Raw genomic sequence first — 27,797 nt, 5'->3', positions numbered from 1 at the left:
ATTACTTTTTACTTTATCTCTCTATTGCTATGGTTTCCGTACCAATACCACTTTTTTCTTTGTAAAATATGGTTGTCAAATAAGTTGTCACCAAATTGGTTTATCAAATAACACTCCTCTTAAATAAATGTATTTAGACATATTTTAATCAAAATCATGTTGATCAAATTCAACTATCGACACTCCAAAATCCAAATGTTGAAGTTGAACGGCGGTGGTATACGGCTACATAAACTTTACATCGTATAAACACACGTAGCACCCTGCCATGCCATCGCAACAATCCACATCATCGCATTAATTAATCAACATAGTACAACCAAACCAACTACTACAATGATGTAACACAAGTTTGATTTCACACTTGTTCTTGTTTTTGTTCTTCCTTTTATTTTCCTCAAATAAAACCCACAACCTTATTTCTCTCACTCTTTCAAAAATCAATCAAATTTCAACTATTAGGGTTTCTTTTTGAAATGTGGAGGGATTCCATCACCAATGGAACCGTCTCAACAATCTCAATCACATTTGGCTTCTTCTCATCATGTTCAACATATTTCCCCTGTTTCCAATCATCATCCTGAACCCTCATATCTCAATCAATTGACCCAACTTGATGATGAGCTTCAGAACAAGTTGGATTTGAAAGATGAGGATGGAATTGAGGAAAAAGGTTCAAACTTTGAAGTTGGTGATGAAGCTGCTGTTCTAGAATTTGATAAGGGACAAGAGTGTCATGACGATGATGAGAATGTGAATGAGAAGGTGAGTACTGATGTTGATGAAGTGAGTGGAATTGATGATAAAGGTTCAAACTTTGAAGATGATGATGAAAAATCTGCCACAGTATGTGAGAAGGGACAAGGGTTTCATCAAGTTCATGATGATGATGGTTGGAGTGGTGATTATGATGGTTGGAATGATGATAATGTGGTGAGTGATTGGATTGAGAATGAGGTGGTGAGTGGATATGTTGATGAAAGAAGCAATGGTGGAGCTGAACAGTATCCATTGAGGCCTGAAGCTGAAGACTGTTCTTTTTATCTTAAGACTGGAACTTGCAAATTTGGATTCAATTGCAAGTTTAATCACCCTGTTTGGAGAAGAAACCAGGTATCACTTTCTTATGTTCCTCTTTCTAGTACACTCTTACTCATTATTATTATTTGTGGTTGCATTGAATGTTTAATACTAATGCATTCATTTATGTATATTAGGTATTGAAAGAGAAGCATAAATTTCACTCATGCAAACATGTTCACTTCTTAAAAGCTGCTTCTGTGTTTTCATGATTTAATTGACTTTTATTTAAAACTTTTAAAACTAAATGAAGGTTTTTAGAGAGAGGGCAGGAGAAAGAGATGAATTGGAGGAAAGATCAAGCCAGATAGAATGCAAGGTATTTTCAAAATTATGCTGTTATATTCTGTTGAAAACTTTAGATTTAATATTGTATTTTATGAATGCCTTGACTATGGCTTGTGCGTCGATTGCATGTAGTTATTAAAATGCAAATTCCCTTGCCCGTGGGATTTTCCATGGGAGATTGTGTAAGGTTAACTCTAGGAGGTGTACATGTACATGTATTTTATATTCTTCATTCTTAGCTCAGTATTGTCAAATAGCGGCTATAGGGGGTTCTTATATGTTATAGCATAGCGGAATATGAATGAATCACTATTCTTTAATGATACACTATTAGTACAGAGTGTTGTCAAATAGACTATAGCGGCACTGTAGCAATGTAGCGTAACAGAATTTTAAAAAACCACTATTTTCCGTGATTGACAACACTACCTATGCTTGAGTTCGACCGAGTAAATTATGTCAGAAAAATTATTTTATACTAGAATTATTTGATCAATTATGAATATGCTGCTGGAATAATGGGAAAAAACTTTCGTTGTTGTATCCTGGCCTAGCTTTGCTATATTGAAAAATGTTGGATCTCTTAAACAATGTTTAGACGTAACATGCTTGCATATGATGTGTATGTTTATTCTCTTTCCTGAGCCATTTCTTAAACTTGTCCTGCTATTATTTAGATTATAACGATTTTTTTTTCTGTTTCCTAATGTTATGATATGACAGTATTATTCAAGATCTGGGGGTTGTAAGTTTGGAAAGGATTGTAAATTTGATCACACCAGAGGAAAGTTTTCAGCAGATCAAGTTTTACAGCTTAACTTCCTTGGCCTACCTATTCGTTTGGTATAAGCTTTTTTCCTTACTTAGCAAGCTATGCTGAAAGTTTGTTTGCGTACATTATCAGCTATCTTTTTCTGCTGTCGGAATACCTGTCCTGAAATTTTAGCCGCGTTGTTTTTCATGATAGGGTGAGAAAGAATGCCCTTATTACATGCGCACCGGTTCTTGTAAGTTTGGAGCAAACTGCAAGTTTAATCATCCCGATCCTACATCTGTTGGAGGGTATGACTCCACTTTAGGATATGGTAATGGAAGTTCTATTTCATTCCAAGACGTGTCACAATCATCTACACCCCCATGGTCTTCTACCAGAAAATTCAATGAAACTGCTCCTTTTGCGCCAATCATAATTTCACCGACTCCAGGGGCTTCTCCCCGAAGTTCTGACTGGAATGGATATCAGGTAAAATCGATAGACTTGATGCTAATAACTATGTAACAATGTACATTTTTTTATATCATCGGTACATGATGACAGATCACTCTGCCAATTTTCTATCATACAATGTCAATGTTTCCTGTGGCCTAGTCCACAGTTGTCAATAATGCTCAGTTTAATGTGTGTTTGTATAGTTAATACTGAGTTATGGCATGATCTGTAAGGTATTAAGTATTGTACAACCACATCAGTTACTTAAAAGTCAAACTTTTTTCTCTCTTTTTAGGCTCTCTTGTGGATCCAGTATATACATCCATTCTATTGCACAACCACATCATTTCAGATTAAGTACCTTTGGATGCATGCTCAGAAGTAAAATAGATTAGTAACAAGAATTTTTTAGTAATTGCCCTTAGGGTAGTGGTGAAGGAAACAACAATTGGAAGTTTAAATGAAAACTTCAAAGTAGAAACATTTCTTAAGTAATCAATTACATTTCATATAAGTCGTTAAATGCAAGTAATATACTTAAGGCATTTGCTAGAAATATCCAAGTGATAGTTTGACGTGTAACATATAATGTTTTCAATTTCATGCTCATTTCCTACACCTCTCTATTATTCGTTGTTTTGTTGCATGCCATTCTTATGAGGCAGGCCTCTGTTCCTTTCCGTCAGTTAATTATTCTTATGAGGCAGGCCTCTCTTCCTTGCCATTTTCCCAGCAATTTGACCAATTTGTATTTTGTATAGGCACCTTTCTATTTTTCTGAGAGGAGTATGCATCCACCTTCACCATATGCCGTGAACAATCCAGCTATGGAAACGAATGCTTATATACACCGTCATAAGCATACACCAGTTGAAGAGTTTCCAGAAAGACCTGGTGAACCTGAATGCAGTTTCTTCTTAAAAACCGGGGATTGCAAATTTAAATCCCATTGCAAATTTCATCATCCAAAGAACCGGATTACAAAATTACCTCCATGCAACCTAAGTGACAAGGGTCTGCCTTTGAGACCTGTAAGTTATTTTACTCTGATGTCTTAAAACCCTAATGTACACGTCACCAGTTTCTTTGATCTAACATTTAATATCTCGTGAAATTCAGGGCCAGAATGTGTGCACTCATTACAACCGATATGGAATTTGCAAATTTGGACCAGCTTGTAAGTATGACCACCCGATAAACCTACCGCCCCCAACTATGCCTGGACGTTATCAACAATCCTCTCACACAAACTCGGCTAGTATTGAGGAGGCTGGAAGTGGAGGAGCTAGTGATGCAACAATTTAATAGCTTTGAGGATTGAAACATTTTCTATCAAGGATCTTATGGTTTTGAGCATGTATACCATCCATATTTTGTGATTTTCATCTTTAACATGATTACTTTATTTAACTTCACTGGTTATGCCTGATGTGGCACAAGCCTTTTGCGGAATAGCTATATATATATATCAAGACATATCACCTCAGCAGCTGTAGATTATCTTTTGGTTCCAGTTTGTTATCTCTCTTGGATTAGTATTGGATTATATAGTTGTGCTGGTGTGAAATTTTTGTGAATGTGTATTTTCTTGTTTATGTATTATGGTTGCCAATGAAATGTTGAACTTTAGTTATGACAAAAGAACTGCTCAATTAATGGTCAAATTTGTAGCCTGTTAAGAGATTTTTGGAAAAATCAGGTGTGCCTGTTTCAAGTAAACTAAACAAGTTATACATGACTTACTGAACACGAAATGAGTATCATCCTTGTTATTAATGAAATATATGATTTTTTTTTTCCGCATCGATTTCAATTCCTACAGACAAATTATTAAAACTATTGGAATTTAAGTCCCGTAAGTACAAAGTAGGATGATAAAGGGTCGTAGGAAAATTTGATATGTTAGGGTAGGTTTAAATTTGTAACTTCCACTTCTTTGTGCTTTGTGTGAGTTTCACCGGTAGGTTCTTTAAAATAAATAAATAAAAACTACTGAATTTAAGGTAATAGCATGATTGTAAAAAAAAGTCACTATGACAACATATAAAACCCATAACCAATATTTGATCGACCATAATAGTAATAGCATGCTTTACACAAGACACAACAATTAGGTATCCTATGAGGCACCCGTACTCTAATCCTCGCAGCCATGTTTCTTTTACTTAAGTTGCTTAAGCTTAAATAGTCAACCACAAAAAACCACCAAGTCAATAGCTAAATTTCTGGAATAAATAAAGCAAACGCAAAAGAGGGATCTTAAACTTCCAAACTTCCTTGAAGCACTGATATCAAACTTATATATGTTCAACATTTGAGAACAACTCTCATTATGTAACAAATGGTATAAGGAGTAGGTATCATTTTTATTTCTCAAAATGATTAGAGTTTTATTATCGTTGTCATGGATATATGAAAGTCTAATTTTGCCACAAGTTCTTAAAATGTGCCTTTATAAATCTTAAACTACAGTGATAAATGGAGAGACTTTATACTTTGGTATGAGACCAATATCCCAGGAGTTTGATATCCCTAGGTACTCTTGGTAGGTTTTAAAATGTATAATAGGCTAATCACCCAACTGAAAACTGCAGTTTGTCAAGCAAGGTATTAGAAGAGAAAGTTCAGAAAGAAGACAATATGAAAATAGCAGCTAGGGTTCATAGTTAGCTTAAGGAGCAAGTTATTTTATTTACCTGTAATTTCATTTACATTTGAGTTTCATTTAGTTTGTTAGGCTTAGCTGTCATTACTAACTTCTATATAAACACTCATTGTAACTGAATTTCTCTCATTCAATAATAATCACTTTTACTTTACATTTCTCTCTCTTTTCTCTGCATGAAGTTCTTAGACATGGTATAAATCTCAGTTTTCCAGTAGGGGTGGCTATGAATTTGGATCAACTTGATAACTCTGACATGAAATATATTCTGTTGGTTATTGGTTTAATTTATCTTTCAGCTTTTCAAATTCAATGTTAGATTCAAGTACAGATTGAGAAAAATAAAATCGAATATACATAACAAAGAATGGTGACAAAAGATAAACATATAAACAAGTACAGAGATCCAACTAAATTTTCTTAGTAAGTCCAGACCATATAGAAAATATGAACTTAAATAGCCAAGATCATACGAGTGTTATGCATGCATAGATACCATGTTCCTCTTAATTCAAGTAATAAACGTGCATATGTTAACTTACAGTCACACCTTCTAACCTAATTGGTTTTAAAGGTACAGTGTTTGGATGTTCCTCTTATTTCAGGCAATAATAAGTAACAGGCATTAAAAGGTGAAGTAACACCACTAGAAAGTTAATTTGTTTTTTTATGGGCTACAATATTTTTGTCATGAAGCCACACATCCGTTTAGCAGTGACTTTCGTCGAAGTTCTCCATTTTGAACTGAATTCTTTCCATATGCTAGAGTCATGGATCAAACCATTTACCACTCGTTTAAGGGACCCAAATCTCCACTTGAACCAATTGATTGTTGGGAACAACACTAAAAAGATTTAATTCATCTCCTATGGAGGAACTTGCATCATAAGAACAAATTATTATTTTTATCACATTGAAGTATGATGAAATGGTCTATTCATGTAAGAAATAACTGTTTTAAAGAACAAGTCTTGCATAATCTGCAAAATTCAATCGGGGGAACCAATTCAATTGGTTCTACTATTACAGATTATATTAGTAAAATTCTTAAATTGTATGCAACATTTTAAACCTACAAAAAAAGAGTTTAGATAACAAATTGGATTCATGCTTGAACGCATAAGGACCTGTCACACTTTGATCTATGTAATCGATATAACAAATTATTCTTTTCCAAATTTGATTTCAAAGTTCGATCGTTTTTCCTCAATAAAAAAAGGTTGATTATTTAATTAGTTCTAACTGTGTTCAAATTTCAATTCGATTAAAAGGGAATAAATTGTTTTTACATAAAGTTAATACTTATACTAAATTGTGTCCAAAAGAAACTGAACTTATATATTATAAAGCAAGATCTCACTTGGTCATCCCTATGATAACTTGATCAAAGAAAAAAACATCTAAAAATATATTGTTTCGATTTAAACTCAATTATATATTTAATAAAAAAACATAAAATTACCCTCTTAAAAAAACAAATATAATTACAAAACCACATACAGCATGATCAGCAGTTACTTCAATACATCATAAAATTTGAGATTCAAGATGATTTATTTTTTTAGATTCAAGATGATTATACTTAAATAAGTTTAGGCAACATTTTTCTTCAAAAAAAAAGTTTAGGCAACATTTGTATATATAAAAAAAATGTTAAATATAGATACACAAAAGTTGTATTGAATCGAGGTATGACTCGAATGCATCACTAACGTTGCAGGTAACCATGACCACAATATAATCAAGACAAAATACAAAATGGCGTAACTGAACTGCTAAGCTATGCGAAACTAACATACCCATTTAAAAAAGAATCTTTGTTTCTCTTTTACATTAAATGTACAAGCAAGTTAGCACTATACTACAAAAAATAATATACATCTCATTTACAAGAGGGAGATTTATGTCTCAACGTTAGCTTTGTTTCCAGAAAGGATGAGGGAGATTTCAAGACCACGGCTGAAGGCTTGATTAAATAGAAGACGAGACTGGAAAGTGGAAATGAACGGAAACCATGATAAAAATGCTATTGGTGAAAAAATAATCATACCCATTCCAGCATCATACATTCTAGCAAACTCACGGACAGATTCCCATAGGCCAAGAGTCTTCATAATACCCTTCCATGTAATTGCCAACTGCAAAAGAGTACAAAATTATATAAAATGATCCAAGTGGTAATTTCAAGTGCCAGCATTGATATTCAATAAAAAGAGTTGGTTTTACATAAACCAACTCTATTCAGACAAATGGCAGAAACAGTACAAGATTCTACATAGTATACTCGTTTAGAATCCCATGTTGAAAGAGATATGGTCTAAAGAGTGTCTATCAACCAACTCGATAACGCACCTGGAGTCCTAGGTGTGGGGGGATGTTTTGAGAGTCTCATATCAGATGAGATATGACTTGAAAATATGTTTATAAGTGAGAGGCCTTCCTCACTTTACAAACCGGTTTTGTCGGGTAGAGTTAAGCCCAATCCAAATATTAAAGAGTATGTACAATTGAAGATCAACTTATTTTATCTTTTTAGACATCTAGAAAACAAGTCATTATAGTTCTCTAAGTTAACCGGGAAGATATGATAATACCATCACTTAAAGCAACATACTTTATCAAAAGGCTCTAGAAATAATGTATTGCCGAAGGAAATTTCTATGGCGCACACTTATTGTCCTTGACAAATGAACTGGTATATAATGCAGGACAATTTCCCTCAAAAAAAAAAATGCAGGACAATTCTCAATAGACCGTGCTTCAGAGGTTCCAAAAAAACTAGGAAACTTGCTTGCTGATAATTATTTGCTATGTGCTAAATGCTGTCTGACATGATCTCCAGATAGATTCAAATCGAGAAAACCCGTGCAAAAATAAACGAAATCTCAAACTTACAGATAATATTCCCCATCCAGTAGGGATAAAAGCAAGGATGCTCGCGAAAAGGTCAGGTATTGAAAGTTGAGTAAAAGCAACAACAAGACACACAGCTGCAACAAGGCCTATAGATACAACTCCCTGTAAAAATCTTAATACAAGCTGAAAATCGGCCGATTTTTTTGGGCTGTAAGTAAAGATCTGCAAAGCAAAGAAATATCATAAACCTCAGGAACAGGTGGCGTCAAAAAGCTTAAAGGGGAAAAATAATTAAGATAGCTGATGATGGAAGTAAATAAATGGAAAAAAATGCTTTACATTAAAGAGAAAATACAAAAAAATAAAATAAAATTATCAGGAAAAAATCAAACCTTAAATATCAAGACAAATCCAACCAATACAACCCACGAGAATCCATATATCTACAAAACAGAAAATAGTCAGAACCTATAAACTAAAGAATTGAGTATTTACTGTATTAATGAAATATTAAAGAAGCCCCAAGCCATTTCGCACGAGTGTGATGTATAATTTACAAAGCCAAAGCAGTAATTTTGTATTATGTTTTTTTGTTAGGACTGTGTACATGATAAGTATCAAATACATAGAGGGAGACAAAATGTTTACCGCAAGTGATGTATCATCTCCAGTAAGATGTAACTTATACACAACACCATATTGAAACAAGAAGAACCTTAAACTCAAAATCGTCTCAAAGATACGACCCCTCAAAGTTTGGATATGCATCTACAGAAAGAGTAATTGTCATTAGATATTAATAGAGGAAGCATCAATATGAAGGCTATAGATGTTGATTGGGTTATTAGTATTTAGTATTTGTTATTTATAAAATGTTTGTGACTATATCCATCAAAAAAAGGATGCACCGTTTCTTGGATATGTTTCGTAAGCACCTCTGTAACCAAGATAAAAGTATATGAGCTCACGTATACCTTGGGGTTCACCCCTATAGTTATCAAAAGTCAAAAACTAAACTGGTCCATGTTGTTGAAGTTATGGGATTTTTAGATTGAATATTATTGATAAAAACCAAGTGATCGGAGCTCAAATAGTTAATGAGCTCCACCAAAGGACGAATCGTTCGGGAGAACTCGATTCGATTCCTGTGTGGAACAATTCTTGGCCAGGACTTATTACCTCCCGGCTGAACTCCGGATCACTAGGGCCCCTTAACCAAGGAACCGGAGGGTTAACAGCAAAAAAGAGCAATGATGTATCTTGACCAGAAAATTACACAAACAATCAAGTGAAACATAAATGTTACCTGTTCTTCCAGCCACCAAGACTCCCAACTATTTTCTCCTTTCACTCCTACTCCTCCTTTGTAAAGGAGCCAACTTGTCCAATCATCAAAATCTTCCACAGTCCTGTGTAAGAATTCATCATAAACTTACACACTTGCTCACATAAAATAAGTTAAAATGAATTCATCATCTCTCAAAACAATGAAAAATGGATCAAATTTACTAATGGATCGAAAACCAAATGTCAAGGCATTTGGCCAAAATAGTGTCCCCTGCACACACTTATTTTGGACTTTGAGCTTCGTCCCCTGTTGTCCATTTAATTTAATACCCATAAATAAACTCGCTCATAGCCTACCTTGTTCTAAAATATTGAATCACAGTAGATAAAAAATTAATGTTACCTTATTATTAAGTATATTTCTGTGTGACTGAACACTATAATTACCGTATTTACATTATTTATAGCACCAAGTAATTAAAAACACCAAGCAACTTACTTTTGCCACTCGAAACCAGAAGGGTTGAAAATGTATGGAGCAAAAAGCCATGAAATGACAAGGAACCAACTGCTAAGCGTTAGCAAAACATATGTCACAGCACCTCCCTGTGCAAATCCATACGCAATGTAAACTATAAGAAGCAGGGCGACTTCAAGCCTGTTGCATTACACAGATATAATATCATCAATGTAACAGGATTTCTTTCAAACCTTAGCCAAAACAAAAATAAAAGAAATTATAAATAAACTATAATTTTGACTCACGCTTTGACGAAGTGGCTTCGAGAATATAGTCTATAATTTTCAGCAAATTTTATGTGACGGACAACGAACCCTCTACCAGTTGCTCGGTACTATGGTGAAACGTCAAACATATTAAAGGTTTTTTTTAGCAGAACGTAATAATAATAATAATAATAATAATAATAAAAATAATAATAATAATGATAATAATAATAATAGACATACTTTGGCACCTCCATGGAGAACAGTACGCCCAAAATAATGAGTTTTAGTTCCCAAAGAGAATGTGAAGAAGACAGAACACAACTGAAGTTGCATTGTGATGAAACTGAAAACAGCCTGCAAACATTTTCACAGAATATAGACAATATTTAAGGCAACAAAGAACAGAATATATAGGTTGAAGATATAGGATTGGGATTAAGGAGGAAAGAAAAAAGGAAGAATGGATGAAAGTACGAAACTGAATATAATTGATACACGTAGGAAAATTTTAAAATTCAGGATATGGGTACGGATAGATATATTAAACAAAATTTTATGTCTAAAAAAAAGCTTACATAGATCCAGAACTGATTTTTTTTACAGAAATGATAACTAGCCACAAAAAATAGGACACATATACGACACCATACGTATTTTACTGTTCCTTAATACTTTTTTTTTTTTTTTAATTCCTTTTCTTCTCTAACCACCATCTCCCTCCTCCATTGTACAGAACCCGTTTTTTTTTTCTTCCTGTCATTCATGCTGCAACTGCGACAACACCACCACAACCGTCACCTTCCGACGTAAGTTTGGATGCGATGGTGGCTCGATTGAGATGGTCCGGCAACGAGGTACCTCACTCCGGTCGTAAGTCACCTTCCACAACCGTTACCTTCCGATCTCTCACTCTAGTCGTCTCAGATCCGGTGGTCTCCCATCGTCTCACCGGCGTCGTTACTTGCCGATCTTCAGAGAAGATTAAGGGAATGCGGTGTTAAAGGGAAGGTCGTCACCGGCGTGGTTGTTGTGCGGCGGTGTGATGGAGGGTGCGGTGGAGGAGGATGGAAGACGAAGGAGGACAATGGTGGTGAAGAGGACAGTGGTGGTAGGGAGAAATTGAGAGAGGGCAGAGAAGATGAGAGAAGAAGATGGGGGTGTTGGGATTTTACAAAACTACCCTCTGTTTTATGGTTGAAATGGCTAAACTGCCCATGGTGTTGTATTTGTGTCAAATATTTTGGGTTCACTTATCATTTCTGTTTTTTTATGAATAAGGAATGGATTTTTTTGGTTTTAACTACAAAAGTAATCCCATCTAGCACAAGAACCATGGTGGCGCAGTGGTACTGTATTTCCATTTTACTCCATGATACTAAGCTGTAAACCGCAATTGAGTTCTTTTTTTTTTTTCTGTTGCATTTTTTAGACTTCTTTAATATAAGCGCAGTTTTTAGACATTTAAATTGTTATTGGATTGGAGAAAGCAACAAATGGACAACCCGAACCTTATTAGACAACCTGAACCTCAAGTCCCCCACAAACAATATTAACAACGTACAAAAAAAGCTAGCTACCGCCTGTCAATTTTTTCTTCCTGCCCGCATTTTCTTCTTCCGTCATCTTCATTTTTTTCTTTTGTCTCGTCTTTCTCTCCACAATTTCTTCATTTATTCTTCTTGTGCGCCTTCGTCCTTCCCGTAGCATCGCATTATTCTTCTCTCACCATCTTCTTTGTCAAGTTTTTTTAATGATGTGCTTACTGTGTTATGGTTTTGATGTTTGGCTGGCATTCTAGCCATATCCAAACATATTTAGGAATAATGAAGCCATGTCAAAACTGTATCCGAGATTTTTTCTTGAAAAAAAAAAGGTAAATAAATAATGAATACGGATAGGATACGTATTTGGACATCTCATGTGCATGGCTGTATCAAATATGGGCCAAATAGAGATACTTTAGCATTTTTTAACTATCCAGGCTTCCTGGGTAGGTAATAATGTTTTGCAAAGCCTTAACATTTAATATTCTTATTTTTATCTATACCTATATATAAAGGGAATACTTAGTTTTAGTGTAATACTATTTCTTCTAAGCACACCCTTCATTTAAACTATTGTATTTATAAATTTTATTCCTTTAATAATATTATTTAAATCTTTTAATTAAAGAAACCAGTTAAATCCCCCATTACTATATGAACAATCCCACTATAATAGTAACAATATCGGGCACTGTAAAATGGAGCTTATTTTGATCTTAATTGCCAAAATTATTTGATTGTGGTATATGCCTGAAAAGTTATAAGTTATAACCAAATGCAGTAAAATAGATATACAATTAAGCACAATAGAAAAAGCGATTAAAGTGAGAAACCAATCAAGATTCGGAGATTAATAAAAAAAAATATGCCTCTGACAAGATAGACTAACCTTCAGCAATCCTAACTCAAGTATAAAACCCATTATCATTGGTACTGCAGTAAAAACACCAATCTGAACCAAAAATTGTGCATTCAAGGCTGCATCGAGTGCTGTGTTACCCAACAGTTTTGCCTTTTCTGAGACAGCTTCATCAAGACCAGAAAACGCCTGAGAGAAAGCACATCATCAAAAAAATGGTACCAAGATCATGAAAGTCCAAAGAATATGGATTTGGAAATATCTGAATTTTTCAACAAAAAATATTTTCCTTTAGAAATCATGCATGCGGCACGACTCTGGATATATAACATGTAAACCCAATGGAAAAAAAAAAAACTAGTCACCTAACTATCACGTTTCATGAAACTGACAATGTGTAAATGAGAAATGTCCCATATTTGCAAGAAGACCCCTATCGTACAAGCCAGTGCATGCTTAAAGTAATACATGTTAAAAATCTTGAGCATTACTTATCAAGGGAGAAACGGAAATTAATAACACTTTCCAATGTAGTTTCAATTCATCTTCCTAAAGTTCTAGTTGAGGGCTGAACAAAAAATTGTTGGAAAAGGAAAGAATAACTACAATAACTAGGAAGATATTATATCCTTTGTAAATAAGCTACAATAAGAAAACAATAGTCCACTCAGAGTCAGAAAAAAGTGGTGAAACATAGCAGATAATCAAACAAAACTTAACAATTTACCAGATATGCTCTTCCATATAGGAATATATATACGGTGAGGACTGTCATCTGCATTGTAAGAAATAAGAAAAGGTTAATGGACAACTAAAAATGGTCAACATCACCACGTTTTCCAAGAAAGAGAGCTTAAAAACTATACCATGGTACAAACATAATAACCAACAGTCGTGAAGTAGAAAGAAAGCATTCTAAAGAAATCAAACAGTTGTCCAAGCCTGTAAATATCCCTGCTAAGCACTTGCTCTCCATTACCACCTGCTACTTTCCCTTCAAAGAGGGCAATCTGGTTTAAACCAACATCCCTTCCTTTTCCAACCTAAAGAAAGTAAAAGCAATTAACAACTGGAAAAATTACATGGAGCTTAAACAAGAAAGTATCCACGGTGTACTTATATATTCAACCTGAATGTATTCATGGTGTGTGACGTTTCCAAGCCGCAACGTAGAGTTGAAGCCTGCACAGTGTATTTATTTCTCAATTTCAAAAGATTAATCATAAAAAATTGCACAATCATGGTCCTAGACAGATGGCGAGGATAGCGAATTTTATAGTACAAATTTTAGATGATGTGGTTTATAAAATGTATCTCCTGAAAATAGTATAATGATCAGTCATTTTCTATCTTACACCACATTATTGTCAGAAAGGCTTAACTAAGAACTATTTGAAAGCTGTACTAAATGCTGCTGCCAGCTAAGCACTGCAGATTAATACTCTTGCTTACACTATTTATTCTGCTGTACAACTACCCAGCAAGAAAATATCCATAAATAAATATGGATTACAGAGACGATTCTTTACTCACCAGCATATATATCTTCACTAATATTAATAACACGTGAAGCTTTACTAATCCCTCCGCGAGTTATGTGAAATATTCTGTCAAATACATCTGGGTGCCCATAGTGCATGCGAACTCTGCAAGAATTTTCCCAACAAACAAAATGTCGGTAAGTATGACAATCCAAATTAATAAAAGCTCTAATTAGCATTGTCTGCAAGAGTATAAAATTAAAAACGGATCAAGTTTCAAGCTTAAGTAACACACGATTAAGTAACCTACAAATTAAGAAATTCAATTAAAGTCTGTATATTCAATTATCTATTATTAAAAACTCTCTCTCTCTCTCTCTCTCTCTCGATAATTATGTGCATTTATTCACGTGAGAATAAGGGTACAATTGACAAAATATTAATTAATGTTGCCTTGAAATTTCTAAGACAAAAAATAAATAGTAATGCAAATTTTCTTACAGAACACTCAAAGATTTAAAATGAACCTCTTGTGTGATTTATTTTATAATTCAAGATACCTAAAGCAGTATGATAAAATGCTGCAGGACATGTGTATGTTTGAGCACCTCAACCAAATTGTATTCTCTCCTCTTGTTCATCTATAAATATTTTCATTTATCATGTCGAGCATCTAGATCCAGGGTCTATATGTAACAGATATTATAGTTGCTAGAAAGCTAAAGACTCCATTTGAAATCATCCGGATAAAGCTCTAAAATCTTTTTAATCTAAAATTGAGACATAAGAGCAGAAACATCAACCGGGATTTGAAAGTCATAATTTTGTTATCTTTTTTTTTTTTTTGGGTTTCCCATATGTTCCCTCCACTGGAGGGAATTCTATTTGAGGCATGTTAGGCACTAAATATGGATACTTCTTCCATTCGGGATTTGAACCGTGTTTCGCCACTTTGTGGGAGCGTAGCCCCTTCCGCTAGACCCAATCCCTGTTGGTATATTAATGTTAACTTTACTTATGTCGGCTTTGAATAGTCAAATATAAATTGGATTTCGGAAAATAAATCAAACACGTATTGAAAGTGTTTGAGGCTTGCCGATATAGCTTTTTCCCACCAAGTGGAATCAGCACACACGTCAATTGACACAAATATTCAACCATGAAACATGTTTACTGATAGACCAGCACCATCCTAAGATTAGAAGGTGTAGTAAAAATAATAAAATAAATAAATTTATGACTTAACCAATCACTTCTATTATTGTTTAAATGTACCCACCATCAGCACTAAACACAAAACACAACTTACTTCAGAGGATTTGCTAAAACGCGTTGGGCCAAGGTTACAAAGCTAGTTTCTTGATTGGACATGAACCAAGCCAAGGATGATACACTGCAGAAGTATCAGCATGCAATACGTAAGTGAATGAGGGGGGGCTAAAACCCAATAGTGTAACTTCATTTATTGAATTTATAAAGGGTGAATGCCATACCTTCCCGTAAAAACATGTTCCCTGACTCCAAGAATGCTCGGAGGGCGAAGGCCGTGATTCGCATGAAACTCCTCAAGAAGATTTCTCATTTTCATTGCCTCCTCGAGATAATTGTCCTGGAAAACAAAATGTATCCAATAAATGTCTAGTAAAACTGTTTCCAGTTACTATTTCATTTACAAACATATATTTGACGGAATACAAAATATTTATTATCCATTAAATATCATTAGTCCCGAACACCTAACATAGGCTAGCGAACCAAATATTATCCAAGATCAGTAAGTGATGCCTGAGAAACTGCATTTACTAGAGATATGGCCAAGTAGTCCTTCAGAGGGTTGTAAGATTCTCATTTCAGAAAGATAACAAAAGCCTTCCCTAGATCTGTTATTGGGCCACCCGTATTTGTCCATGCTGCAGTTTCAAACATATGACGTGAGGACTGTGTTTTGAGATGCCACATTGATGAGATATATGACCAAAGTAGTCTTTATAAGGCTTACATAAATCTCGTCTCTTCAGATAGCTTTTAGGATTGAGTTAGGACTCAACTAAATCCTAAGATTATACAACAGGAGAAGTAATATTTGCTATAAAAGCAAAAATAGAGAATTTGGGTGAAGTACAATAAGATATAATCTGCTAAAGAGCGTGACTGCAACATATAATGTCAAAGTGACTAAATCATCTATTTTGGTCTGAATAAATAAAGTAATGGATTCAAATAATAGTAAATAGAAGTACTAGATTCAAATAAAAGTAGTTGTGAAAAGGTTTCAACTTTTAATTATCCATGGGCACCTCATAATTTAGTAACTTGTTCAACATCATGATTGCATAAAGCTTGAATATGAAAAAACATAACCAGATCTTACATAGTTAATTAAGCTTACGGTGGAAACCCCAGCTATCACAAGATGCAACAGTGCAATATTAACACAGAAGAGAGAAGGCATAGCGAAACATATTCATAACATGACTGACTAGGATTGAGAAAACCTTCTTTTCCTTCATTGATAATTCTTTTTCTAGAATTTGGGTATGGGGCCCAACACAACCCCCCAAAACCAACTTGTACAGTGAGGACTACCCAAGTCTTATAAGCACTACCTAGGCCATATATCTAGTCATGTGTGTCTCTCAACACACTCCTCGAGCTCAGGACTCGATATATGAAGAGTGGAGTGATGCTGGTGGAATAACAGAGATCTCAACACCACCCCTCAAGCACAGGACTGAACATTGTGGACAAATGCGGGCTCAATAACAAAGATCTTGACCTTAAAACAGATCCAGGACTAGGATAAGCTTCGATGCCATCTTAAAATTTGGACATATACTCAATGTGGAACTCTAATAATAGTTTTAATATGTTCATTGTTGCAGTACTATATAGGGATGTCAATGCTGGCCGGTCCGCCCTGTTTAGACTCAGCCCGCTAAAAACGGTGTGGGGCAGGCCAACTTGAGGAGGTGGGCTAAAATAAACACCCCGCTTCGCCAAAAGGCGGGTTGGCCCATCTGACAGACAAATTTAAAAAAAAAAAAAAAATTGGGACAATTGTTTCTGAAAAAATATGCTACTGTTATAAAAACAACAAATCTGAAAATAATTCCACCGTCATAAATTCAACAATATTAAACAAATGTCAATAATTCCGCCAACGTAACTCAGTTTATGACAAACACATCAAAATCATTTTATTCCAATTCTAATCCCACTTAAAGAAAAAAAATTGAAGGAGCCAAATTAGCCCACCAAAATTGGCACCGAGGAGAACTGAACCTAAGACCTTGAGAGGAGCACACTCCAAGGTCTCAAGCCACCACCACTACTAATACAAATAAGTCTCCTCCAAAGATATTGACAACTGAGTCCCCTCCAAAGAAAGACTAGAGAAAGAAATTCACAATTATGATAGGAATTTCATGTCATCCTTTTTGTTTTAAATAGATCAATTACAGTTGGTATTCTTTCGTACTTAATTTGAGTTAAAATTTCTAGCAAAGAATGAAACCCTACCTTCTTCTTAGTTATTTAAATGAAACACCTAGATAACTATGAACTACTAAAGTTGAGTCACTTGTTATCGACTACTGCTACAATAAAAGTATAGAAATAATTTTTAATGAGTCCACGAGCCAGCCCACCCAGCCCTGCTTGTTGACAGGTTAAACGGGGATAGGCCAACTAGAGGGGTGGGCTCAAAACCTCAGCCCAGCCCGCCAGAAAAGGCTGGTTAAACCGGCCAGCCCTACGCATTGGACCCGTTTTGTCACACCTGGTACTACACACACACACACAACTTACAGAAAAAGAATTCATGAATGGAAATGGAAACATAATTTGATTCTAGATTGCAATTTATAATTAGTAATATTTAAGAGGTTTGCTAGTTAACTAACTGCTGACAATTAATAAATTAACAATCAACAGTTAGCAAACTCTGGTTATCATACTGCAATAACCAGTACTCTACAAGACATACCCCAATATCACCATTTTAAAATTAAAAAATATACAAATGAAAATACATAAATGTTGAAGAGACAGAATGAGCAAATATCCATGAGACAATGTCCTGACCTGATTCATATCAATAGTTTGAAGTGCATCACCACGGGTGAATATTATCGCATGATTTTGGTTCTCAGGCTTTCCTTCACCAAGCTTTGGATCCCCAGGAAGTTTGATAGAATATATTTCCTTTTGTGCAAGAAAGGCATAAAGATCACGTCAAGGAAAAGAACACAACATTTAAGGGGAAAAAGTGTATTGATCAACAATATTTTAATGAAAACTTAGTAATCCTAAAAGCAAGAATATAATGTCCCAAAATAGCACCATGATTTCTATTTCAATAATGATTTACAAAGCATCCAATCCAAGAACAAAAGACAGCATTGCAACTTAAAATTAAAAGCAAGATGAAAGAAAGAGTTTAGGAATTACAAGACATTTGCTACACATACGCTAATATCAAGAAATAAATTAATAAAATACTTATATAACTTAGACTAAAAAAAGGAATCGAGTCATCGAGGCCTAAGAGGTAAGCAAACAATCAACAATAAATCTCTTGGAATAAAAAAGGTTTTATTAAGATAATGTATCCTAATCAAAGTAACTAAAGGAGGAGAAAAAGTGAACACAAGTCTAAGCCAATGGTTCCGAAACACAGCCCCAAGGGGCTGGCTCTATCCAAATTCTTATATATTTGTGAGTTGCATTCGTCGTTTAAGTGCATGGACATTCTTTAATTTAATTTCTGCTCTAAGTTATTCTATGTTTAGTTTGTTATTCAGAGTCTATGCTAGCTGCCAACTTTGTTACAGATAGTTACAACAAGGGGTGTGCCTTAACCCCTTAGGAAGTGTAGGATTAGAATCCTATATATACTGTTGTACTCTTTTCTGTTCCGTTGAGGAAAATCAATTCACGGAATATTCATAGAATGAAACTTCAGATCTCTCTCATATTCTAAAAAGACGCAGACAAATTCATCAAATTTTAGGCATAAAGGTAGTTACCAATAGTATTAATATGCTAATCTTATAAATGGGAAAAAAATTAGTGCATCATCCAAGCCAAATGAGTTGCACAAGTTCAACAAATATTTTAAAGCACAAACCATGACCTATGAAGCACACGACACCTATGATTACACTGAAATGTGTCATTTTCTCAAATTATTATCTGTGTCTCCGTGCTTCATAGACCGTGACGCAAACATATAACATAAAAAACACACAGTAACGTCACTAGCAAGTGAATGCATAATAATGAGTGAAAAATGGCATTAGTAGAAGCTTTTCTCTACCTGATCCTTTCCATTTATATCGGCTTTGACAAGCTTTGAGTAAAACACCCGTGGGGTGGTTGAATCAGTTGTACTTTCATCAACATGAATAAAAGCAACTCGGAGACCCTCATTCCTGATAACAAAGACAAAAATTTGATGCAAGTTAGAATATTTTTAAAAAATCAAACAATAACAGAAATTATGCTTTCTAAAAGCAAATAAAACCATGAAATAAAATTTGATTGAGATAATTCAGCAATAGCGGCTTCACTTTAAAATATGTATCAGAGTCACAATTTGTAATCTAAAATGCCACGGATGAGATGGCTTCAACACCCTCTCAAGTTATAACAGAATTTACATCACAAATTTTTTAAAACAAAGTAAGTAACAACCACAATGTTTGCAGTGAACACCACAGGATGGATACTAATAGGAAATGATTTCCTCAAAAAAAAAAGGAGTTTATCGAATGCACTTCACTATGAAAGGTTATTGAATGAGGTTTTAGATGCCCTGAAATTTCAAATATGCAATTGATATTTTGACATTAGGTGGCATATAAAGCACACTACAAACATTAGAAAAGTATTTATTAGGGTGAAAAGAAGAGAGGAGAGAGAAAAAGTTATTGTACTGGTTTGTAGAAAAGTGAATTGTTACATTGATAAGAAGTAGCACCAGTTTATATATATTGTGTGCTTATCTTCAGTTAGTTACACATAGCTGGCAACAGCTGGCAAGTGCTAGAATATAGAAAACAGAATACAAGTGAAAGCTTATAGAACTGATGATCTATTCTCACAGTAGTAATGTTTGACTATCACACATTCAAGGCTGCTATCACAGAGATGCCCATATAAATTACATAATCATAATGTCATTCTTGAAACTAAAAGTGCTTGGGAAAATATGAGCACACGATTTTGATACCTCTGCAACAACAAAGCAATATCAGCAGCTTCTGGTGCCTTTCGCTGCTTTTGTTGACCATAAATTTGGCATGACACAACATAAGTAAACTTCAAATCTGCTTGTGCTCGTGATTCACGTGATGATTCAAAACCTTGACTTGAAATGAAGTTGTTCCGAGAATAATTGTCCACTATTGATACAGCAGATGTCAGCAATATACATGCCAAGCTTAAATGGAACAATAAAAACAGAGATCACAGTGCAGCACAAATGTTTTTATTTAACTACCTCCCAGTGATCTGCTCTCCATATAGCTTTGCAGCATCAAAGCTCTCCTGTAATACATCATACCACGCACTGCAAATTCAAAGAGGAAGGAATTGAAGAAACATCAGCACAGTGTTCAGGGAAGAAACCAAAACTACTGGAAATACACTATTTACGCAACAACTCGTGTCAAGTGGAAACATAAACTCAGACAAATAGGATTTGCCAAGAATTTATAACCTGTTCTAGCCAGAGTCTGCCCTCGATAAGACACCCAAAAACGAAGTTCCAAAGAGTCGCTAGAATTTTCTTGAAGTTCTGCATCCTCAGTAGACGAACGCCTCCCAATTCTTTCAAGAAAGTTGTCCCATTCATCTGCAAAATACAATTGTTCAATTTCAACCCCAAAATAGCAAGGATCGTCAAAACAAAATCCACTCCATAACGAAGATTAGCAAACAGCTATAGCTTTTCACACGGTTCCATCTTGACAGATGAATTAGCAAGACAAATTTATTTCCCCTCTTGCTTTTATTTTATTTTTTTGCTCTAAAATTGGCTAATGGGGAAAGGGAACACAATAGGGTAAAAAATGATGTCTCAAGACATAACGATTAGTGGATAAAAAATTTAAGAGCCAAAAGTAAATACAACAAGGACAGAAACAGCCTGCATTCAGTCAAACATCTGAGAAATATAACATTGTATTAGTGTTCTTCTGAGTGAAAAGAGCAAAGTTCAATTCTGTGACGAATGAAATGATTGTATTGTTGATTCTTTCAGTGATAGAGTACAATATTTATATAATGCTTACAAAAAATTAGAGGAAATTCAACTAACACTAACTGTTTCAACTGAAAGAATTATATAAATATAGTAAAGGGGAATCAAAGAGAAAAGAAACAATACGTGGAAATATCACAAAGGGGAATCAAAGAGAAAAGAAACAATACCTGGAAATATCTTTTGAAGATAGAATAGAGTAGATATTCCATCTTCATTCTCCTTTTGCAATTCAGATGTACTATAAAGCACAGTTTCACTATAGTATGGAGTGAAAACACTATAACAAATAAAACACAAGTGACAGATGTTAATATTTAGACAGACAGAGAGAGAGAGAGAGAGAGAATTAACACAATAAAGTATATGCATATGCACTCATATACCTGAATGGCAATGTTTCACTGACAGGTTTTGCTGAAGGCATATCCATAAATAATGAATTTGAGAAAAACTCGAGTCTTCTCCTGGCTTCTAGATTTTTTGGAACATTAGCAGCAGAGTCCTTTACAGTAAGCAGAAGATGCAACCGCTTCACAAGCTCTTTCTACAACAAACATGAACAATTATTCTATATGTATAAACACTGAAAATAAGGATGGCCTGTATAAAAATATAAGGCACTTACAATTTCAGGATCATTAGGCCATTGTATCCTAGAAAAAAGGCGGCCCTCTTCCCTAGCCCTTGCCAAAACGTTCCATGTATCAAGATTCTCCCTGGAAATAAAAAAATGAATGAACAATATTACGAAAAAATAGTAGTCTATAAAACGGTCAAGTAATTTCACTTATGCAACAATGTACCTTAAATCTGAGGACACCAGGTCATGAGTAACAACATCATACAGCTCATAAACAGCTTTTGCAGCACCTTTTACAAGTGCAGGATCATTTCGAGTCTGACACTGAGGAGTGAGGTGTGGTTAATATATCATTTGTACCAAATATTATAGCAAGAATACCCTAATGATGATTTTCTACATTATTTATCAAGTTATTTTTATGTTAATAGTGGAGTATTTGTAAACCTTGATTATAAGATAAAGAAAACTACCAAAAAAAAAAAAAAGATAGAGATCAGAGAAAACATGAAGCAGTATATATAAAATCATATTTAATAAAAAAAAGTCAACAGAAGAATTACCAGGAGTCCAGTCAATGCCGTAAGTCTAGACAAAACAAGTGGAAGCTTCTTGAGAGACAAGGTTATAACAAGTGAACCCTCTAATATACTGTTATTGATCTCTTTAAAAATTCTATCCACCCTGTCAAAGAGAATATTCACAATCTGTCATCAAGCATGCATCTGTCACTGAACCAAAATTAATGCAATGACTGATGAAATGAGCAAAACACTTCAATTTAACATTCAAAACAGATAATTGAAAGTTCCATTAAGATAATTGAAAACACTTCAATAAATAGGATTAGATCACACCACATCACTGAATCAGAGGTGTATTATTTTAACACAAAATCAGACAACGAAATTCAACAACAATTTGAATGGTTAATGTTATTCAAAAAACATTGTTAATTAGGTTTAGTACATGGTTAATGAATAGAGCAAGGTGTCAAAACTCATCATTCACATAATACAATTAACCACAATTTGAATATTATTAACCACGACTTTCATGTGTATATTTGAACACATTATGGTTTATAAATATCATCTATATTGAAAACCTGAAAACCATGTATAATTCAATTAACCATGTATATTTGAACACATTTGGCTCGGTGACAGTAGTTTAATTAATGTCTCTCTTATGTAGCGGTTTGGTTCAGTTTAGTTTGGTTGGTAAAATAAAAAGCGCAAACCAAACCGAACCATGCGGTTGAGTCAAAAAATGATCTGAATACATCCTAACCAAATGCGATTTTCAAGGTTTTCGGTTTGGGTTGGTTCGTTTTGCGGTTTTTATATTGGGTTGGTTCGGTTTTGAACACCCCAGGCTCTGACAACATGTTTGGGTTATATTTTCTTATCATCTAACAACTCTCAATAGCTTTAAAATCTACAATCAGTAAATCTCTTGACATTCCTTAGCATTGTTGATGGGTTTAATGAATATATACCCTTTGTTTAACTCAAAATGAAACACAAAAGTATACAAGATAGAGCAGTAAAGTTCATACCAAAGTCTTCCTTCCCTATCATCAACTAAGGAATATAATATTTTTTCGATACTGCAGTAGCACTCCTTTACTGCATAAGCCATATATTCATCCCTACAGATCCTGCTCCACAGATCTGCCTGTGTATCTTTGCAGTCCAAAGCCAAATCTACCGCCAACAGGATCTGAAAAAGAAAGATATCAAGTCAGAAAGCATATGGAGTCCAAGAAAACTAAAGCAAACTCTTTAAAATCCATTCCAAGTTATTCATATAGCACAGCAGTTCCACCTTACTGCTTAGAAGAAACAAAGGCCATTGAACTAATCTTAGACTTCCTGCATTGCTCGGAATAGAAAGTAGGTCCATTTCCCTGTATTGGTAAAAAAAATAAACAAATAAACATTTAATAAAAAGCTATGACGGGTAACACAGGACTTTAAAACCCAAAAAGACAACAAATCATTATTTTACATTTCCTTACAGCAAAAGAAATATTAACAGACAGAAAAACAAATGTATAGTTAAAGGAGGATAAAGCATCCTTCAACATTGAGTAAATGAAAGAAAAAAAAATTCAAGAGGTCAAAATATGTAAAGCCTGGTACAAAAATATACAGCATAATCCACCAAGTCACTTTGCATAAGTTTTTGTTGCACACAGAAGTTTTGTTGACTCCTTTACAACATAAGAAAAGAAACAGAAAAGAAATTGGTTGAATAATGTCAAGCCTTCCAGTTTCAGTGCACAAGATTTTTGAAACATTATTCAAAAAAAAAAATGATTTTTGAAACATTGTCAACCAGCAAGTTTCCTTCTACTAACCTATTGCTAATAAAATCTTCCTCGCGCAGGCTTTTGATTATCTCGTTCCAAAATGGAGCAAACATGGCAGCATATGCTTTTTTCATATCCTGAGAATCCTATATCAGAATAAATACATTCATTTACCCATACTGCATGCGACATATTCCACACAAAAGAATGGTACATGAATAAGACGACAGTAATGGAAAACACAGCATATTTCCACTTGAGGTAGGCAAATAACTTCAAAATGTCATATTATCAATCGCATAACTTTGATGTGTACACAAGCAAAGATTTAAGTTCCACTGACACCAGCAATTAAAATTGACATAGTCACACTTTCAATAACTTCAATTAATATTGTCAAGGAAATTAATAATTATTTTACATATGAAAACAAAAACATAAATATTAAAATCATTAAATTTTAAAATGATAGATAAAAAGTATTACATATCACTCATGTATATAATAAATATTCACATTCAAGTAGTTGAATCACGTTGTTATATTTATTAATCATCCACTAAATGTAATTATCCACATATTTGAACGGCGTTAACCACCAAAAATGTTGTCGGGTTTTGTTGTCAAATGTGTATGTCAAAATATCATTTCTGATTATATATTATAGTAAGTCTAAATTGCACAACTTAAGGTTGATTGCAGCATCACAATTATACCGATATCCCAAAAAAAATGGACGATTTCACACGCAGCTTATTATGCGTGAGCTTGAATTATCAACACGCAATTCAAAAGTTTTATCCTACTGTCACTTAAGTTACCTTCAGAAGAGAGAAAAAAGTTAATTAGACTTGCAAAAGCTACTAACTGTAACCATGGCCTTGGGCAGTGAGTGTGTGCCAAGAGGCATGAGATAGAGGGTTGGGACTTTTACGATGGGTGCAAAGTCTCGTATTTAGTGTGTACAAATACAATAAAAAAGGGTAGTGTGTGGAAATTTTTAAATTTTAGAGGCTACGTCGGTGCATGTGCCCCTGTAACACACGAGTCCAACCCATGACATAACCCTCCCTCGCAGTACCGGTAACAACAACAACAGTCATAATTATATTAATGATGATCACCTCAGTTGATTGACCATTGTCCGGATTGGGAATCCTGAAAGAACACAAACAAAATCGAATTTATCATGAAAATACATAAGATAAAAACCTAAAAGTGAACTTCAAATAAATCAAACAATTAGACAATACATCGTTCATGGTCACAACAAAATAAAAAGGGTGTAAAAATTTGACAAAAAAATAGCAGAAATAGGGCATTAATCATTTTCGTAAATGGATAGCGGAGTATAATAAATTGGAGTAATAAACAGTAATAATTTAGGGGGAAAAATAGAAAACAAAATAATTATTGTTTTACTCGAAAACATGAAACGGCCGACAATTTAATTATTTTTTTAAAATTCTAAAATCACGGTCATTTGGAAACGGATGCAGTATTCACCAAACCAAAAAGTTTTGGCTCGAAATATCTAGCAACCGGACTGCATTAAGAAAATATCATATCCTTTTTGTACCAACGTAAATGATGTCCCACCAAGCCATATAACATAAAAATTTAGAATCTACAGAAAAGTAATATAAGTACAGCTTGCCGTATAGAAATATATCAGTTCAAACAGCTATATCCTAAACAACCCACCTTTTTGCTTGCGGAGAGACCAAATTTTTAACAAATGCCCCTGGGAAACTCTCAAAACGTTTATGCACCATTTCAATTGAACGTATCTGTTGGAAATTATTAACAAGAAGCAATTCATACACGAAATGAGACAACCATGGAAAAAACAGATCAGACACAGTAACAATGATTTCTTCAAGAAAATAAATGCGGAATTTTATACTAGTTCCCTAAGCAGAGGCAGACCAAAACTCTCAAAACATAAAGGGGGGAAAGCCTTAGTTTTAAATTTTCCCTCTACCATAGCTAATGCATGATTTTGGTCCAAGAAAAAAAATAACCCTCTTTTTAAATTATTACGCTCATGTCCCTTTGTTTTATCTTATTTAAAACTACCAAATTCTTATTTTCTAAGCAAAATATAAACAAATTGAATTGATTAAATCATTTTAATTTTTAAACCTTCTTTCAAAACTCACCAAATAAAATATTGAATTTCACTCAAAAGTAAAAGAACAAAGCTTCACCATTTCAATGAAGGACAGCACAAAAACCAAAATTTAGCTACCCAAATCATTTTTATCCTACTTAAAAAATATATTCTCTCTCTTACCACCCTCTCCTCTCATCTTTGTCGTACTTTATCAGCCATTTTTTTTTAAGCCCTCCTTTTTAGGACTTATCGAACTTAAATACTTCACTTTTGATTAACAATTGAAATAAATTTAGCAACAGAGAACAGAGTCCAAAAGGTTACCACATTGGAACCAAAATACCTCGCCTAGACGAGCCCGTGCACCAATTACACCACCGACGATTGCTGACATTACAGTATACCAGATGTGGAGATCCATGAGATAAATCTGTAGAATATACAGGCATTAGAAAAGATTGCCAAGTATAGGTGAAAACAAGAAGAAAATTATTACCAAAACAATTATAGTTGTTAGCAGTGTGCTTAGTGTACTGTATTTTATAATTGTGAACTGTTTATTTTAAATAAAGGTAAACTTACAAGATATAAAATATATGTAAAATTATATTGAGTGCATTTAACATAAGAATGAAAGATGTTTAACTCAGCAACTGTTCCATTCTCCACAACCCAGCATGTAGTGAAATGCCAATTCACATATAATATCACGTGCACTGCAGAGATAGTACTTCACCTTCCGTTGAAACTTGGAAGTATTACAGCTACTGAGAGCTCCGTGTCATATCCTCCAATTTATTGATTTTCCAGATTTCAACATATGCAGGTGTTTCATTATCCACAACGAAATATTTTTGAGTAACTCATTGCTTTAAAGATAATAGACTCCCTCTTAGGCAATATGTGCATGGGTGGGCTAGACAATAAATACACGGTAAGGAGTATGACGAAATGAAGGATAATCCAAAACTTAGAGGAACGAAGTTTTAAGGAGAACAAAATAGTGACCTATCGTTCGACTTAATTTTTGACAATCATTACGGGGTTGTTTTGTAACTAACTCCTGCAATTTCTCTCTACTCTCTTTTTATATCCAATAATATTTGCTTACTTTCAACTGTGTGGTGCAGACAAATGCTGATTACCACTACCTAGCTTTTAGTTCACTGTATTCGTCCGTAAACGTTTGCAAGAAAATGCATGAATGCATGACCAAACAACGGTTTTCTAAAATTAATGAGAAAAAAGTGGAATTGTAGAATACTCACAGCCACAACAGGAGCCCACAAGCTAACTATAGTCAAGGCATTGTTATTATCTGCAAAACCCAAATCCTAATGTCAGCAACAAAGTAAACACAACTTCATAATGTAATCACGCTATGAAATGGGGGGGGGGGAGTCTGGGACTGAAAAAAAAAATATGTGTAATTGCACTTTAGGTCCCCTTATTTTATCACCCGCATAAACAGTCCCCCTTTACTAAAATCAAAGTTTTTGGCCCCGATTTTCATATTTG

The 27,797-nt window shown here is 34.2% G+C and overlaps 2 protein-coding genes across 2 annotated transcripts in view; one reads left to right on the top strand and one right to left on the bottom strand.

The window, feature by feature from the left end:
- Nucleotides 1-360: 360 nt before the first annotated feature.
- LOC146940236 (zinc finger CCCH domain-containing protein 67-like) lies at nucleotides 361-4,222 on the top strand. Its single transcript, XM_085753915.1, has 6 exons — nucleotides 361-1,113; nucleotides 1,334-1,399; nucleotides 2,092-2,211; nucleotides 2,336-2,611; nucleotides 3,340-3,609; nucleotides 3,698-4,222. Exons 1-6 carry the CDS (start codon nucleotides 499-501, stop codon nucleotides 3,881-3,883), a joined length of 1,533 nt encoding a protein of 510 aa, XP_085610041.1. The 5' UTR covers nucleotides 361-498; the 3' UTR covers nucleotides 3,884-4,222.
- Nucleotides 4,223-6,845: 2,623 nt separating this feature from the next.
- GSL8 (glucan synthase-like 8) overlaps nucleotides 6,846-27,797 on the bottom strand; it is a 36,084-nt gene continuing 15,132 nt past the window's right edge. The window contains exons 20-51 of the mRNA XM_085753914.1: nucleotides 27,548-27,597; nucleotides 26,623-26,709; nucleotides 25,868-25,953; nucleotides 25,288-25,321; nucleotides 24,212-24,309; nucleotides 23,677-23,758; nucleotides 23,408-23,571; nucleotides 22,410-22,530; nucleotides 22,070-22,170; nucleotides 21,892-21,982; nucleotides 21,650-21,810; nucleotides 21,434-21,543; nucleotides 20,721-20,855; nucleotides 20,502-20,570; nucleotides 20,232-20,403; nucleotides 19,317-19,431; nucleotides 18,083-18,202; nucleotides 15,493-15,608; nucleotides 15,309-15,392; nucleotides 14,052-14,164; nucleotides 13,648-13,700; nucleotides 13,385-13,561; nucleotides 13,246-13,293; nucleotides 12,549-12,707; nucleotides 10,356-10,469; nucleotides 10,152-10,240; nucleotides 9,886-10,044; nucleotides 9,406-9,508; nucleotides 8,748-8,867; nucleotides 8,492-8,542; nucleotides 8,139-8,321; nucleotides 6,846-7,381 (exon numbers count right to left, since the gene is read on the bottom strand). Of these exons, the coding sequence (XP_085610040.1) occupies nucleotides 7,145-7,381; nucleotides 8,139-8,321; nucleotides 8,492-8,542; nucleotides 8,748-8,867; nucleotides 9,406-9,508; nucleotides 9,886-10,044; nucleotides 10,152-10,240; nucleotides 10,356-10,469; nucleotides 12,549-12,707; nucleotides 13,246-13,293; nucleotides 13,385-13,561; nucleotides 13,648-13,700; nucleotides 14,052-14,164; nucleotides 15,309-15,392; nucleotides 15,493-15,608; nucleotides 18,083-18,202; nucleotides 19,317-19,431; nucleotides 20,232-20,403; nucleotides 20,502-20,570; nucleotides 20,721-20,855; nucleotides 21,434-21,543; nucleotides 21,650-21,810; nucleotides 21,892-21,982; nucleotides 22,070-22,170; nucleotides 22,410-22,530; nucleotides 23,408-23,571; nucleotides 23,677-23,758; nucleotides 24,212-24,309; nucleotides 25,288-25,321; nucleotides 25,868-25,953; nucleotides 26,623-26,709; nucleotides 27,548-27,597 (3,602 nt within the window). The 3' untranslated portion in view covers nucleotides 6,846-7,144. The remainder of the gene's footprint in view (nucleotides 7,382-8,138; nucleotides 8,322-8,491; nucleotides 8,543-8,747; nucleotides 8,868-9,405; nucleotides 9,509-9,885; nucleotides 10,045-10,151; nucleotides 10,241-10,355; nucleotides 10,470-12,548; nucleotides 12,708-13,245; nucleotides 13,294-13,384; nucleotides 13,562-13,647; nucleotides 13,701-14,051; nucleotides 14,165-15,308; nucleotides 15,393-15,492; nucleotides 15,609-18,082; nucleotides 18,203-19,316; nucleotides 19,432-20,231; nucleotides 20,404-20,501; nucleotides 20,571-20,720; nucleotides 20,856-21,433; nucleotides 21,544-21,649; nucleotides 21,811-21,891; nucleotides 21,983-22,069; nucleotides 22,171-22,409; nucleotides 22,531-23,407; nucleotides 23,572-23,676; nucleotides 23,759-24,211; nucleotides 24,310-25,287; nucleotides 25,322-25,867; nucleotides 25,954-26,622; nucleotides 26,710-27,547; nucleotides 27,598-27,797) is intronic.

The sequence above is a fragment of the Medicago sativa genome, chromosome 3, assembly GCF_051527215.1.
Source record: "Medicago sativa cultivar Bolivia chromosome 3, Bolivia_mono, whole genome shotgun sequence".
Lineage (NCBI taxonomy): Eukaryota > Viridiplantae > Streptophyta > Magnoliopsida > Fabales > Fabaceae > Medicago > Medicago sativa.
Note: the sequence above shows the minus strand (reverse complement) of the source record. Positions and strands in the feature narration are given on the sequence as shown.

Excerpts from the sequence above, each read along its gene's own strand:
- LOC146940236 (XM_085753915.1), top strand. The coding sequence starts at position 499 with ATGGAACCGTCTCAACAATCTCAATCACATTTGGCTTCTTCTCATCAT. Across the intron at positions 2,612-3,339 it reads CTGACTGGAATGGATATCAG|GCACCTTTCTATTTTTCTGA; the intron begins GTAAAATCGATA and ends TATTTTGTATAG. Across the intron at positions 3,610-3,697 it reads AGGGTCTGCCTTTGAGACCT|GGCCAGAATGTGTGCACTCA; the intron begins GTAAGTTATTTT and ends CGTGAAATTCAG.